A 16,110-nucleotide genomic window follows, 5' to 3' on the forward strand; every position below is an offset into this window, starting at 1 on the left:
TGTTTAAAGACGTTGTCCAGTTCCTTGCACACAGTATATGTTCAATATATGATAGTTATTATCACAGCCAGTAATACCCATATATGGATATTAATGTGGCCAGGTGATCCCTGACCAATTTCAGAGAATGCTTGAAACTCTTGAAACAAATGAAGCCAATTCCCCTGATTAAGTTAAATAGAATAAACTCATCCTCTCCCAAAGGAAAATATGTTTTGTCCCTTTAAAAATTTTATTTGTGGTTACTAAAGTACAGATCTAAATTTCTAAATATCTTCTTAGTACTTACCATTTTTCAGGTTGACTGTTTTAGATCTGTCTGTCACTGACATTACTGTAAACTCCATTTCATTCTGAATGATCCTAAATAACTTCCCAGACTTGTAGAGAGCCCACTGGACCAATTTAAAGCCAGGGCAACTCTTTGCAAATGAACATATTTTCATGATGGGGTACAGTACATTCATTATAATCAAACACCTGAAGTGAAACTGGCCAGGTAACTTGAAGTGCATCATGGAGTTTGCTCATGTTGTGTAGCTGAAAAATGCAGGCTGGTACTCAGAGGTCTCAGCGGATTGCCTTAGAGAGGTACATGGAGCTCTCTTAAAGGAAACATTTGACCTATGCAAAGTCTTCATTTCAAGATAAAGTAAGAGCCCAGTGCATCCTGGGTCCTGAAATGCCTATGATTATGATAGGAGCACATTTTCACTGATTTTAAGGGAAGAAATTTGTTGCTATTTATTTTAGAAATCACTGCTCATTATTTTTGAGTATTGAGAGGTTCAAACTTGTTTTGGGGCAGAAGAAAAGGCTGTCTGCAGGAAACATGTGTGTTACATTACAGTCTGGCATTCCTAAACATGAAAAAGGAGTAATAAGGAAAGGTAGCTTGCCACATAGCTCAGCGAATTTTAAGTGTATTTTCCAATAAAAATCCAGAAAATGCAGAAGCTGGAGGAGCCAAAGGCATTATCCCTATCTTCTTGGGGCAGTGGACCTGCCATTTTCCTGATGTTTTATGATTTATTCTAATTTCTGGAAGAAGAGATTTTTCTCCACTGCAGACAAACATACAAGCTGTCTGTCCTTTTTGCTTTCATTTTCCTTTGCTTTTATATTCATATACCGAACTCTCCATTAGAAGGCTCCCAGAAATAATAATAATAACTCCAACAGTGATAATAGCAACAGCAGCAACAATGATTCATTGGTATCTGTTATGGGCCACACAGTTTTGTAAGATTTTAAATATAGAATCTTATTTCTCTGTTACAACAGAATGCAAAATCAGGGTTATTGTGCCCATTTTTATGGTGAAACAACTGAGGGTAAGAGTGTGAGATTATTCTGTTATAAATGGAGATCCAATATTTAAACCCAGTTTTTATCTGATGGTAAGAAGAACTAGAAGTGTATACTAAAATCTCAAACCGTAATAATCTCTGGGATATTTCAGATATTTTGGATACATTTTAAAACTATGTTGGTTTAGACAGGATCTCAGCATGTTGCTGAAATATCCCCTGGGGCCTTTAACATGCTCCAGAGACGGACAGAGTTTATGTATATGTTGACCATGGAACACAGTTTTCCTGGAATATTCCATGGAATATTTTAGAAACACTGGATTACATGAACAGCCACACAAAGTCTGTTTAGTGTTTATCGTCTCTGATACCTGTGCTAAGCCAAGTTATAACCCAAAGAATTATATTGAAATAGTACCGTTACTAAACCAGGATACTAATGTGAACAATAGGCCATTTGTTGGGATAACCATTAGAGTCACCCACATCAGAAGAATTTTCAGCATTAAGCTGAAAAAAATTTTCTTGGTAATTCAGTCCATGTTGTCACTTTCACAAAACACCAAAATATAGAATTTCAGCTGTAGCTTTAGTGTTTTTGTTATAGTCATGGAAGGCTAAGAGTTGCTTTAATTGTTATGTATCATTTTGTCTTTCTGAAATGACAGTATCTTTATTTGGATAATTGGAGCCATTTTAGAACCAAATAATCATTCATTTTACACTGAAGAACACATAGGGATTTATTAGCCAACTTCCTCACCTTAATGGGTTTGAAAACTAAGGCCTGACTTGGTAGAGGCTCACCTCTAGTTAGAGTAGGAGTCCAGCTTTTTATTTATAGGCCACTATTCTTTCTGCTATCTCTGTGACTTGGTCCTTGCTCCCTTTGAACAACATCTATTAAATGGATTGCCTTGGATATGGATGAGAATCGATCAGGAAGGTCATCTTAAGCAAATTCTCTGTTAGTATATACTCTGACACCCTGACAACCTGCTGGACACAAGACACAAATATACTCTCCCCTTATGAGAAGCATGATAAAATTTGCAGAAATGGAAGCATTAGTGTTTTTGGAGGAACAAGAAGAAGGTGCTACTGCTTGATATTTTATATTGAAAACTAAACTTTCTCAAGATTTGAAAATTCCGTACTTTATTCCACCTCAAAGGGAAAGGGTCATTTTTGTCTATTGGCAGAACTGAGACTAGGACCAGGCACCTTGACTTTTAGCCTCGTTACATGGATGCCTATGTCATTGCATTTCATCAATGACCCACCAAAAACATTTCTCTCTTAACTAATTGCTAAATATCCCTGATTTGCCCTCTTGGGCCAAGAAAATTAACTCCATAGGTGAGGTATCAGCAGTGAACTATTAATGTCCACTCATACCTGACTAATCAGCTATTTTCTGTCCTCTGGAACTCACGTTCATTGTTGTCTATTTATATCATCAGCAAATATTGAATATTAGAAAAGTAGAAAAAGAATTATGATTAAAGGTGGAAACTATTTTGCTTCTGAAATTTTTAAACCAAAGTAATGATCTGTGTTCTATTTTATGAATAGACTATTCACAGAATGTAAGTTTATTTTTTTAGTAACCTTTTTTTTTTGGTCTGGAAAGTGAAAAATGGTGTGTTATACGGTTCTGCAACCAAGTTGGCTCATTCTAAGTGTATATTGACTTTTTATGTATAATGTGGAACCAATAAAAAATAACAGACTGAAGTTGCTTGTAATCATGGGTGTTGGCCATTAAAAGAAGTTTCATGCATATGGTAACTGGCAACTTGAAAGTGTCATGAACTGAAAATGTAAACCATATAAAGTGAGAGAAAAAGAGAGAAACTGTGAGGAAACTGAGTGCTAAATGTGTTCATCTTCATCTAAGCAGAATCATTATTTATAACTAATAAATAATACCTTTCCCCTTCCCAATCAGGACAGCAGCAAAATATATACAACGCACATTTCCTATTTGGAAATCTACAATGAATGTGGTCATGATCTTTTGGATCCAAGACATGAAGCCTCCAGTTTGGAAGATTTGCCGTGAGTAGTAGAACAACAAAGAATGGAGGGAAATTACTTTCAGATGTTCTCTTCAATTGTTTTCTTTGAAACTTTGTATGTTTCTGGTCTCAATCATAATTAGCAAATACTGGATAACTGAATCTTTTTGTAATATAATGGATTTTTTTTTCAGTTATGACAAATGGACAGTAGTGATGGGAACTAAAATTGCCCGAACTCATTTCTTAGGAAAATCTCTTTTGGAATTGGCAGAAGAGAGTGCAATGAATTTTCTCTAAGACTGGGTGCTAAGAGGATTGATGGGATATGACAGTACTACTTTCTTTCTGCCACATGAAACCCGGTTACTCCTCTAACTGTGGCCATTTTCTTAGAAGAAGGTATTCAAATTAGAGTTCAAGCAGCAATAAGAGAATCTGAAACAGAGAAAATAACATTTTTTAGTTTTCCTCAAATGCTTCTCTACTACGGTTAATGCTAACTTTGGCAATCATTTGATCAGATTGGCACTGATTGTTTCATGACTGAAATTTAAATAGCTTCAAAGTTTATCTAATAATGGAGCCAGTTACCCTGCCAGCATTTATATAACATTGCTCAATGCTTGTTTGAATATCTGCCTATATTAGACATATATTAATTGGTAAGAGTTCATATACTTTTTTTCAGACATCTTCATGTATCAGAAGTAGCCTATAACTAAGAAAATGTATTTTTATCTTCTTATTAAATACTCTAATTTAGAGGTACATATTAATTCTCTACCAAAAAGATTAACAATCAGTTGATTATTTTAATTTTAAAGAAATTAAGAAGAAATAATAAAGAAAATAAGTTACACTGTTTACACTACCTTTATATGTATACTTCCTTTAATGTTGGTTGAGAATTTTTGCATATCATCTTCTTTATGTTTAAAATATTTATGAGAGGGACTTAGGAAGGGGACTGTTATTTATACTGTAAATATTTGTATAAGAATTAAGAGAAAGGAAAGATTACTGAATCCATACAAGAAAATGGGCTTAATAAAACCATTAGCATTAAGTTTACAAAGAAAAGTAAAACTCTTTACATAGGACAGGAAAAACATTAAAGATGTGAAGGTGTGTTTGGAAAGGCAGTATGTTGAGGAGTGCTGTGGTCTGAATGTTTGTTACCCTTGCCACCCCAAAACTCATATGTTGAAACCTAGTCAGCATGGTGATGGTATTAGGAAGTGGGGCCTTTGGGGAGGTGATTAGGTTAAGAGGGTAGAGCCCTTATGAATAGAATTAGTTCACTTGTAAAATATGCACTCGAGACTTGGTTCATTCCTTCTACTATATTGAGAACACCAGTGAGAAGTCAAAAGTCTATAACCTGGAAGAGGACCCTCACCAGAACCTGACCATACTGGCACCCCGATCTCATATTTGCCAGCCTTCAGAACAGTGAGAAACAAATTTCTGTTGTTTATAAAGCCACCCAGTTTATGGTGTTTTCTTATAGCCTGAATGGACGAGGACAAAGAGTTGTTGGAAATAAAAGCAGAAAGGCCAACTGAAGCCAGTTTTTGGAGAGACTTGAATGACAGTCTTTTAGTGTGAGTTTGAGCTTTATTCTAAAAAGTGTGCCTCTAGTCTAACCAGTATACCTCCAGGCTAAATCTTGCTTCAAATTGCTTTCAGCAAGTAACATGTACACCTAAGAGTTTAAAAGCTGTTAACAATAATCCAGGAATTAAGAGCTTGGATATGATGAACATAGAGGAGGAGAGAGGAATTCAAGAAATATGCAAAGAAGTGAAATAAAATAACTTGATTATATCCAGCACCTTGGATTTGATTGAATTTGAAAAGAAATGAATCATAGAAGGTTGGTGTTCTCTTTGTTTTACTGATTGAGGAGATTAAGCCCAGACAGGTATGACTTGGCCAGTGTTTCAAAACTAATTGGTTAGTGTTAGAACAAAGATTAAAAACCAGATACTCTCACTTTCATGCCAGAGTAGCAAAAAGAGCTTCAAAATTTTTATACTGGGGCATAGAGAATTAAGGCATCATTGACTTAAAAAGGAGATTTCCATTAGAAAGTTTGATTGAGTGATGATAGTAAATTTTACATAGATAAGTTTGCTGTCTAAGGATATTGTTCTAGATGTTTATATTTACAATAAATTCCTCAGAAGTAGGGAGTATGCCTTACTTGGTTTAGTAGTCTTTCTGCTGCCTAAGCCAGAATAAGTCCTTAGTAATTTGTAAAAATTATTTGCTGAATTGAAACTGTGAAGTAGACGTTTTGAAATGAGAGTGTACAGAGAGAAGAACAGAGCATGAACTCTTTTCATCTGAATCTAATCGACGTGGTTTGGTACAGCCTAACTATGGGAAGAGCTAGAAATGAGGAATGTCCATTGAACTCTAAGAGAGGTAACATAATATGTAGAATAAAAAGTACTTGATTAGAAGTCAGGAAATTGGGGTTCCAGTCCCAGTCTTAGGTAAATCATTTCATTTTTCTGGATTTCTGTGTTTGTAAAATGTGGGCATTGGATTAAGTAGTATTTAACAGTCTTTCAACCTCCAATGTCAAAGAGTTAAAAAGATTAGTGACCTTCACAGGAGAAGACTTATCTTTTGAGTTTTCTATCCTTCACAAAAGAAGAAGTGATTTCAATATTTTCAGATGTGCTCCTTTTAGAAAAGAGCAAGCCTCTTGAGAGCAAGTGCAATGCCTTAGTCCACCCTGTGTCCTCTACATTTCTCAGCATGGTTGGCATTCAGCAGTCATTCTCAGTACTGGTCAGATTGTCTCCAGAGATGGTGCTAATTTTCATCTTCAGCTACTGTTCTTCCTTTAGTAGCTTTGTCTTCTTGTTGGAGAGTTCATTGACTCAAGTTAGAAGTGACCTCATTTATAAAACAGTTGTTTTCAAGAAACTACCACATGCATATACAAAAGTGGTTTGAAACTGTTCTTATTCTCACATTTTGGACTGTAATTACATGACAACAAATCCCATTAAAATAAAAATGTGATTAAGAAAGAAGAATCGCATATCCAAGTCAATAGCCTATTACTTCAAACATATTCACTACTATAAAATTTCAGAACAATTCAAGAATTGGATAGTCCTTTGGTGTGGAGATATTGAGGTCTGACTGGTATTGAATCTGCTAGCTTTCTGGGGGCTTTAGAAGAGTTTGCCTTTTACTAAGATAATAAAATAATTATTTATAATGAAATGTTATTTTTTTGCTCTACTTGGATTAGATTAAGCATATGTGCTATTAATTTGGTTTCACACACTCTTTACCTGGGACATACTATAACTCTGAAATTCTAGCTGTCTGGTTGACTGGTTTCATTGTTGTGAGCTGAACTGTCTCAAACACTTTGAATGACTTCTAAAAATAGGAGGCAAATGTCTGTTGACTTTGGTCCCCAAACTCATAGCCATCCATTGAGGGACAATGGCAATATTCCCATTTTATCTCTTTTGCATTCTTATACTAGACTTAACTATATAAAATTAAACTCAGGATCACGTTGATACTGCACACTAATAACCATCAGTTACAGCTTCCTTACCATGGAGTGACACAGCTTCTCCAAATATCACCTGGAAGATGCTCTTGTCACATACACTCTGCTTTTTCTATTTTTTTTTAAACATTTTAAGATGTGTCGCTTGTCTGCTTTTGCAGAACTTTTGCCTATAAACTGTCTGTGAATCTTGTATGTATTATATTGGGGCACTAGACTAAAGGCATTTTCTTTTTTGCAAATGTTGCTATAGTCATTTGTTTAGTAAATATGAGAAATACTGACATCTAAATTAACAACCAAAAGTGATTAAACCAAACTTAACCAAGATGAAATACATGATTGAATAGTTCAATAACTACTACAGAAATTGAATTCATAATTTTAAGGTTCCACAAAATGAAATCTTTAGACTTAGATGGTTTTACTGAAAAATTCTACTAAATATTTAAAGAAGAATTAACACCAATTTTACATAGTCTCTTTCAGGACATAGAAGAGAGAACAATTCCTAGGTTATTCTGTGAGTCTAGTATTGTCCTGATACCAAAACCAGGCAAAGATTGTACCAANAAAAAAAAAAAAAAAAAAAAAGCTACAGACTGGTATTTCTTATGAATATAGGCTCAAAAATCAAAAATCCTCAACAAAATATTGACAATTGTATCCAACAATGTATAAAATGAATACTATATCATAACCAAGTGAGATTTATTCTAGATTGCAAAGCTGGTTCAACATTTGAAAAGCAATCAGCTTAATCCACAGGCTAAAGAAGAAAAATTACATGAAACTCAGAAAAAGTATGTAATACAGAAAAAGCATGTAATACCAGATATAACAAGTTAGAAATAAGGGGAATCACCTCAATTTGTTAAAAGGCATCTACAAAACACTTCAGCTAGCATCATGTGTAATAGTGAAAGACTGAATGTTTTCCTCGTTAGATCAGAAACAATGCAAGAATGTCCACTCTCACCACTCTTCTTCAATATAGTATAGAAATACTATACTGCAGTAAAGGAAAAACAAGAAATAAAAGACATAGATATTGTCTACTAAAATATCCCAAAGAATTTGCAATTTCTTCTGAAAAAAAAGAAGCAGAGAGAACATGTTCTAACTCATTCACTGAGCCCAGCATTATCCAAACACCAAAAGCAGACAAATGCATTACAAGAAAGGAAGACTACAGACGAATATCTCTTGTGACCACACATGCAAAAATCCCCAACAAAATAGCAAATTATATTAAAAAATGTATATAAAGAATTACATACTACAGTCAAGTGAGATTTATTGAAGATATGCAAGATTAGTTCAAAGTTCAAAAACAAATGAGTGTAGTCCAACGCATGAACAGTCTAAAGAAGAAAAATAATATTATCATTTCAATAGATGCAGAAAAAATATTTGACAAAATTCAGCATCCTCTCATGATAAATACTCTCAGGAAACTAGAAATGGAGGAAATATTTTCATCTTGATAAAAAATATCTATAAAATGCCTGTAGGAAACATTATATATAATGATGAGAAGCTAGAGGCTTTCTCCCTAAGATCAGGAACAGGGCAAGGATGTCCCTCTCACCACTCTGATTCAACATTGTACTGGAAGTCCTAGCTAATGCAATAACACAAGAAAAAGAAATTAAAGTTATTGTGAAGAAAGAAATACAAATGCCTTTGTTGACAGGTGATTTAATTATCTATGTAGAACATCTCAAAGAATTGACAAATGAATTCTTGAAACTCATAAGTGATCATAGCAAGGTTGCAGAATATAAGGTTAAGGTACAAAAGTCAATCATTTTCATATATACCAACAGTAAATAATTGGAATTAAAAATTTAAAATAGAATACTGCTTACATTAGCATCAAAAAATGAAATACGTATAAATCTGACAAAACTAATGAAATAAAGAATATCTAAATAAAAAGATATTCCATGTTCTTGGATAAGAAGACTCAATATTAAGATGTCAGTTCTTTCTTCCTTGATTTGTAGATAAAGTATAGATCAATTTAATCTAAAGCAAATTCCTAGTAAATAATTCTGTAGCTATCAATAAACTGACTATAAATTTTACAGGAAATGCAAAAGATCCATAATAGCCCACACAATACAGAAGAAGAACAAAGTCAAAAGACTGACATCACCCAACTTCAAGATGGTAATTAAGGCAGTATGGTAATGGCAAAAGAACTGACAAATATACCAGTGGAACAGAATAGAGAGCCCAGAAATAGACCCTTAAAAATATAGTCAACTGATTTTTGGCAAAGAAGCAAAGGCAATCTAATGGAAGTGGTATAGACTTTTTTATTAATAGTACTGGAGCAACTGGATATGCACACATGAAAAAAGTGAATCCAGACATGGACCTTACACTTTTCACAAAATTAATTTGACCAGTCATAGACCAGAATGTACAATGCAAAACTGTAAGTCTTCTAGAAGATAACATAGGAGAAAATCCAGATGACTTTGGGATTGCCAGTGAGTTTTTAGATGCATCACCAAAAGCATGACCAATGAAAGAAAAATTTATAAGTTGAACTTTATGAAAATTAAAAACTTCTGTTCTGTGAAAGACACTGTTAAGAAAATGAAAAGACAAGTCACAGGCTGGAAGAAATTAGTTACCAAACACACATCTGATAAAGATACAAATATACAAAGAATTATAGCTGGAATATACAAATAATTTTAAAAATTCAACAATAAGAATATAAATGCCCCAATTTTAAAAATGGGCAAAAGATCTGAATAGACACTTCACTGAAGAAGATACACATATGACAAATAGCATATGAAAAGCAGCTCAACATCACCTGTCATTAGGGAATTGCAAATTAAAACAGTGATATACCACTACATACAAATTAGACTGGCTAAAATCTAAAATACTAACACCAAATGCTGGCAAGGATGTGGAGCAACAGGAACTCTTATTCATTGCTGGTGGGAATGCAGAATGATACCACCACTTTGGAAGACAAATGGCAGTTTCTTAGAAAATTAAATATACTTTTACCGTACAATCCAGCAACTGCACTCCTAGGTTTTTACCCAAATCAGTTAAAAACTTATGTCTACACCAAAAGCTTCCCACAAATACATATAACAGTCTTATTCATAATTGCTAAAAATTGGAAGGAACCAAGATGTTCACAGATAAACTATAGTACATCCATACAGGGGAATGTTATTTGGCTACAAAAAGAAATAAGCTGTTAAGCCACAAAAAGACATGGAGGAAATGTAAACACATATTGCTAAGCGCAAAAGTTAGCCTGAAAGTCTACATACTGTATGATTCCAACTATATGGCATTCCGGAAAAGGCAAAACTATAGAGACAGTGAAAGATCAGTGATTGTCAGAGTTGAGGGGGAGGGGTAGAAGAATAAATAGGTGAAGCACAGGGAGTTTCTCCGTGGTGAAACTGTTCTATATGATACTGTAATGGTGGGCACATGATATAATACATTTGCCAAAACCCGCAGAATTTACAATACAAAGAGTGAACCCTGATGTAAACTATAGGCTTTAGTTAATAAGATGGCAACAAAAAGGAATGAACTATTGAGACAATCAACAATTTGGATGAATCTTCAGGGAACTATGTTGAGTCAAAAAAGCCAATCCTGAAAGGTTTATGTGCCATATGATTCCAACTGGTGAACAACTTAGTAGATACAGAGTTAGGGAGGGGTGTGGGAATGGTTGGACAAGGTCAACACAAAGGATTCTTGTGACGATGCAATGTTCTGTGGCTCTGGATACACAGAGTTACCCGTGTGATAAAACTGCACAGAACTAAATGCATACACAGACACACACAAGTGAACATAAGCAAAACTGGGGAAATTCCATAGAATTAAATATTAAATGCACACACAAACACATGCAAGTGAATACAAGCAGAACTGGGAAAATAGCATAGAACTAAAATGTACACACACACACACGCACACACACACACACACAAATGAGTACAAGAAAAACTAGACAAATCTGAAAAAGATTGGTGGATTGGATTGCCAATGTCCTGGTTGTGATATTTTAATACTATAATTTTGCAAGATGTTACCATTGGGAAAAACTGGGGAATGGGTACCTGAGATTTCTCTACATTGTTTCTTATAGCTGTATATGAATCTACAATTATCTCAAAAGGTTTAATTTAAATAGTAATTGGCTATATATTTGTATATAGACATACATACGCATATACACATAATGTGTATTAAACCTATTCTGTATTTAGAAATTTTTTAGTATTTCAAATGAAAATAGAAATTCTATTTTTGAAAGCTTCTTATGTCACATGCTATAAAAGGAATATAGTTAGAATCTAAGTTTGTCTCATGAGAAGTAAAACAGGATAACTGTTGGTCTCAGCTGTAGAGAAAATAGTCACCTTATTTTAGTATAATTTTAGTAGTCCTAAATAGGGAAGCCTATTCCATTTAAGATTCTAACGATTGTCATGGCTATTACTATAAAAAGGAGTCAGTAAACTCCAGCATTTACTATTGAAATCTTGGCTGTGTTGCATTTTTTGAATTTTTCAAAAATTTTTGAATGTGTTGCATTTTTGTCATCAAAGGGGAAAAAGTCGCCAAATGTTAAATTTAAGTCACACATTTCTAATACCTACTGGATAGAAAACACTGTTAAGTGATGCAGAAGTTACAAAAAAAATAATGCCCAGTCTCTGCTATCATGGCCTACAGTCCAGTCATGTGAATTCATTCATATATTCAGCAAACATTTATTAAGACCCAGCTTTGTTCCAGACGTTGTGCTAGGCACCATGTTTGCTAACGCAGTCCCTGTCTTCCTGGAACTCATAGCAGAGAGGATAAAAGTAGTGTAAAATAGCATAAGGTGGAATATGAAAAACACTGTAAGAGAGCCAAAAAAAAAAAAAAAAAAAATGATGATCTCGCAGGAGAAAGCAATCACATCAGTGCAAGAGAGCAGGCAAAGATTCATAGGGAAGATGGCAGATGAAATCATCCTTGAGGGAAGGGGTAGGACTTGGGGCAGTGGAGTGTGGCTTTTGTGTGGAAACAAAGATAGAGAAGTTGAAGCATAGGGCTTGTTCTGCGACAGTTAGTAGACCTGTTTGACCTGAACCCAGTCAGGGAGTGGCCAAGAGCATTAAGACTGGCTAGGTATAAATGCAAGGATTTGGCAGGTATGGTGTAGCCCTTGGAGATTTTGATTCCCGGACATAACATAGTTGGAAGTGCCTATTAGGAAGAAAAATCAGTCAGTGGTGTGGAGGACTGGAAGAGTCAGAGCATCGTGGGAAGTTATTAGGACTGTTTAGGTGGCAGTGGGAGTTAAAAAACAAAGCAACAAAATTGAAAGGCATCATAATCTAGTGGCTTGAAATTTAACTATGTGTAAGAATCACCTGGGATGATTGTTAAAAATGCTAATTCCTGGATTGTACCCCCAGAAAATTCAGATATGGTTAAATAAACATCTCAGGTGATTTGAATGCAGGAGGTTTGCCTAAATCCCTTCCCTCATCCATATAGGGAAAGCTGTTTTTTGGAATATCAGGAAAATCTCTCCAAAGAGGATAGTGAGCCAGTGTTATTGAGCATCTATTTTATGCCCGTTTTTATGCTAAGGACTGTGCATACATTATCTCATTTAAGGAAGTAGGTATTATAATCCATGTTTTACAGTTGACAAAACTGAGGTTCACAGAGATTGTGTGATGTTTCCCCAAGATTTCATGTCTGCTAAGAGCTAGAACCAGGATATTAACCCTGGTCCATTAAACATCAGAGCTCGGGGTGCTGGTGTTCTTTCCTGAGAGACCAGCGTCATGTCCCAGTATTCCACCTGAACTCTGGGCAGACTATGGTTTCTGGGTTTCTTTAGGCCTCTGGAGTCAATCGTGTCAGTCTGGGTCAGCCAAAGCGTGTTCAGTTCAGCCCCATCTGTTGCATGTCAGACTCTCTGCCAAGGTCTGAAAGTAAATGTTCTTCGTCTCAAAGGGCTCTGGCTCTAATAGAACAGACTCATGAACTGATCATTTCAGTTGTGCGTAGTGACAAGATGCCCTGGGTTCTCTGGGAGCAGAAGAGAGGAAGCTGATTTCAGTCTCGGGGTTCAGAGAAGACTGGATTGGGCTCCACTACATTATGGTCTCCAGCCTCAGCTGGGCCCTCAGCCTGCTGAGCCTGGTGCTTTTTGTTCCCGTCCTCACACTATTGTACCAGATGCTCATCTCTTTGGTCAACTACTCCCTGCCCCAGTTCTCTCTGAAGCCCATTGTATCCCTATCTGAGAAAGAATATGGAAACTGTCAAACATGAATTGCCTCAACTGCCTGCCTGCCAGCCTTGCTCTCACTCACCTACTTTCCTCTAGTCTCAGGAACTCTGTCCTTTTCCAAGACAGTTCTCCTTACACTCTGGACCCTCCTTGCATCAGCTGTAAACCTGTTCTGATTGGCCTACACAATTTGTGTTTAAAATTTTTTTTTAACTTAGTGCTTTTAGATGAGGTATGCATCCTTCAGTTCTTATTACCACCTTTTGCATTACATGTTTCATTTGTGGTTTTTTTTTTTCTGGTTCCTATGGGGATTTGAGGGGACTCCTAGGCCTATAAGCATAGATTTCAAAGCTAACTCCAGTCTTTTCTTAAACTGAGTCAATTACTTGCACAGCTGGAATGGCAACCTCTTAAAGAGTTGGGGGTGCTTTCCTGTAGGATGATGTGAGTGACCAGTGACCAGTGATGTTAAGTCCTACTCTATGGCTTGGCCAGGGACTCTGTACCTTGAGAACTGAAACATTGCCAGTGATCATGACAAAGGGAATAGAAAGTCCCTCTAGCCTGAAAATGACACAATTCCACACAAAGCCTGTGCTACTAGAGTAATAACAGGAGGGAAAGCTGGCTTCCTCTACTCTCAGTAGCCAATTGAAGGAGACTGTTCTCAATATCAGAAATGTCTTAGATAATTAGGAGGTTGTCTTAGTCAGCCTGGGTTGCCATAATGAAATACCATAGACTGGGTAGCTTAAACAACAGACACTTACTTCTCACAGACCTGGAGGCTGGGAAGTCCAAAATCAAGGTATTGTCAGATTTGGTGTCTGGTGAGGGCTCTCTTTCTGACTTGCAGACTGTTGCCTTCTCACCTGGTGGATGTGGGGGGGGGGAGAGAAGAGAGAGAGAGAGAGAGAGAGAGAGAGAGAGCTCTTATAGGGATACCAATGCCATCATGGGATTGGGACCCCACTCTCATGACTTCATTTAAACCTAATTACCTCCCAAAAGCATCATCTCTAAATATCATCACATTGGGATTTAGGACTTCAACATATGAATTTGGAGGGGACACAAACATTTAGTCCATGTAATAGAAATATTGGCTTTCACCAGCCATTGCCTAATAAGTGATGTGTGGAAGGATAGGACGAAACAGTTTCAGTGTTTTCACTCATATATCTGGAATGTTGAAATATATCTGTGATATACAGTGCTTTTAATGACATGAGATTAATTAATGACAGGAAAAATATTGTTACCTCATTCTATTCCAGTTTCCCTGTGCCTTGTGTATAAACAAATGCATACATTTTGTTCTGCCATTAAGAGGTTAAATACAGATTCTAGGCTACATATTAATATGGATTTGTTTTGCTTTGACATATTGTCCTGTTAGTCTTCACAACTGCTTTATGAATTGATTTATTCTAATAGTCCATTATTTTCAGAATCTATTCTCAATTTTCAGTATATAAAGCAAAACCTTAGGATTATTTAAAACAGCTTTCAATGATTCTAAGTTTGCTTAGTCACTTTATTCTGTTCTTTAGAAAAATGCACAGGGTTTAGAAACACGTCTATCATGGCCCAACTGATAGAGAAAAAAATTATTACAACTTTTTGAGAGCGTTACTACCATGTATACCAACAATTTACCATATTGCAAGAATCTCAATTAGCTCTTTTGAGTGCATTACAAAGACTTTAAACTGTATTCTTATCTTCAATTAACTTACCATTTTGTTAGACAATGGAATATGCACATGAAACATCCAAAGAGACTTCTGTACAACACAGCTGCTCTTGACTATCCCGCTAATAATGTATGTACATGTGAAAAGAACATACACGTGATTTAGAGCTGCAGTCATCTCATAAAAGGAGCCCACCTCTTTTATGCAACAGATGGGGCTGAACTGGACAAGCTTTGGCTGACCCAGACTGACACAAGTGACTCCAGAGGCCTAAAGAAACCCAGAAACCACAGTCTGCTCAGAGTTCAGGTGGAATACTGGGACACGACATGGATCTCTTAGGAAAGAACACCAGCACCCCCAGCTCTGATGTTTAATGGACCAGGGTTAATGGCCAGTTGTTTCCTGTCACTACCTACTCAGGCCCCTTTTAACAATCCTGTCTCTGTTCCCACAGCCCGCATTGGTTTCCTAATTTTACTGACGTATGACAAGACCAAAGCTCTGACTGAGCCAAGAGCTGACAGTACTGCTGAGGTGGGAGCAGAGCTGAGCTGGCCTGAGACAGGACATATGGGCAGAGCCTTTAGAATGAAGTCTAGGACAGGGAAGTGAAGAGATTATGTCAGATGGCTGCAGGAGTTATCTGGGCCAGGTGATGAAGGTCACAAGCAGTATATTAATCTCCCTGCTCTGGAACTTCCATAGCCGTTGGCCTGTATGTGATTCTGCAGTTAATTGTAATTGGCCTTGTGTATTTAGATTGAATTCTAAGGTAGTTGAAGATGTTCTACAAAATGAAAGTTAGTTATTAGGAAACAGAGATAAGACTGATTGTATTCAGACCAGCTGGCCAGCTGTTATTTATCAGTATTTATCTAACTCGATCTAAGAAGCAAGCCCTAGGAATAATCCATTTAGAATAAGAATGGCTGAATCTCTTTTACAATAGCAAAAGAAAGTAAAATGCTCAGGAAATGATCAGGTACTTTGTGAAAAAGATAGTACATTTTTCTATGAAAATAAAGGAAGATTTGAAAATAGATAGAGTTATTAATCTGTTTCTGAGATTGAATACCTTAAAGGAATATTCTTATGTTAATGCATAGGTTCGGTGAAATTCCAAACAAAATCACAGGTGCTTTAAAGAACATATATATGATTCCAGAGTTTATCTGATAGGGTAGACAACCAAGAAGAGAAATTTTCAAAAAGTAGA

The 16,110-nt window shown here is 36.0% G+C and overlaps 1 protein-coding gene across 1 annotated transcript in view; it reads left to right on the forward strand.

Moving 5' to 3' along the window:
* LOC108291403 (kinesin-like protein KIF6) overlaps positions 1-16,110 on the forward strand; it is a gene marked incomplete at its 3' end in the record, with an annotated part of 186,501 nt that overhangs the window by 86,192 nt on the left and 84,199 nt on the right. The window contains exon 5 of the mRNA XM_017511775.2: positions 3,265-3,374. Within this exon, the coding sequence (XP_017367264.2) occupies positions 3,265-3,374 (110 nt within the window). The remainder of the gene's footprint in view (positions 1-3,264; positions 3,375-16,110) is intronic.

This window comes from Cebus imitator, unplaced genomic scaffold, assembly GCF_001604975.1.
Source record: "Cebus imitator isolate Cc_AM_T3 unplaced genomic scaffold, Cebus_imitator-1.0 Scaffold451, whole genome shotgun sequence".
Classification (NCBI taxonomy): domain Eukaryota; kingdom Metazoa; phylum Chordata; class Mammalia; order Primates; family Cebidae; genus Cebus; species Cebus imitator.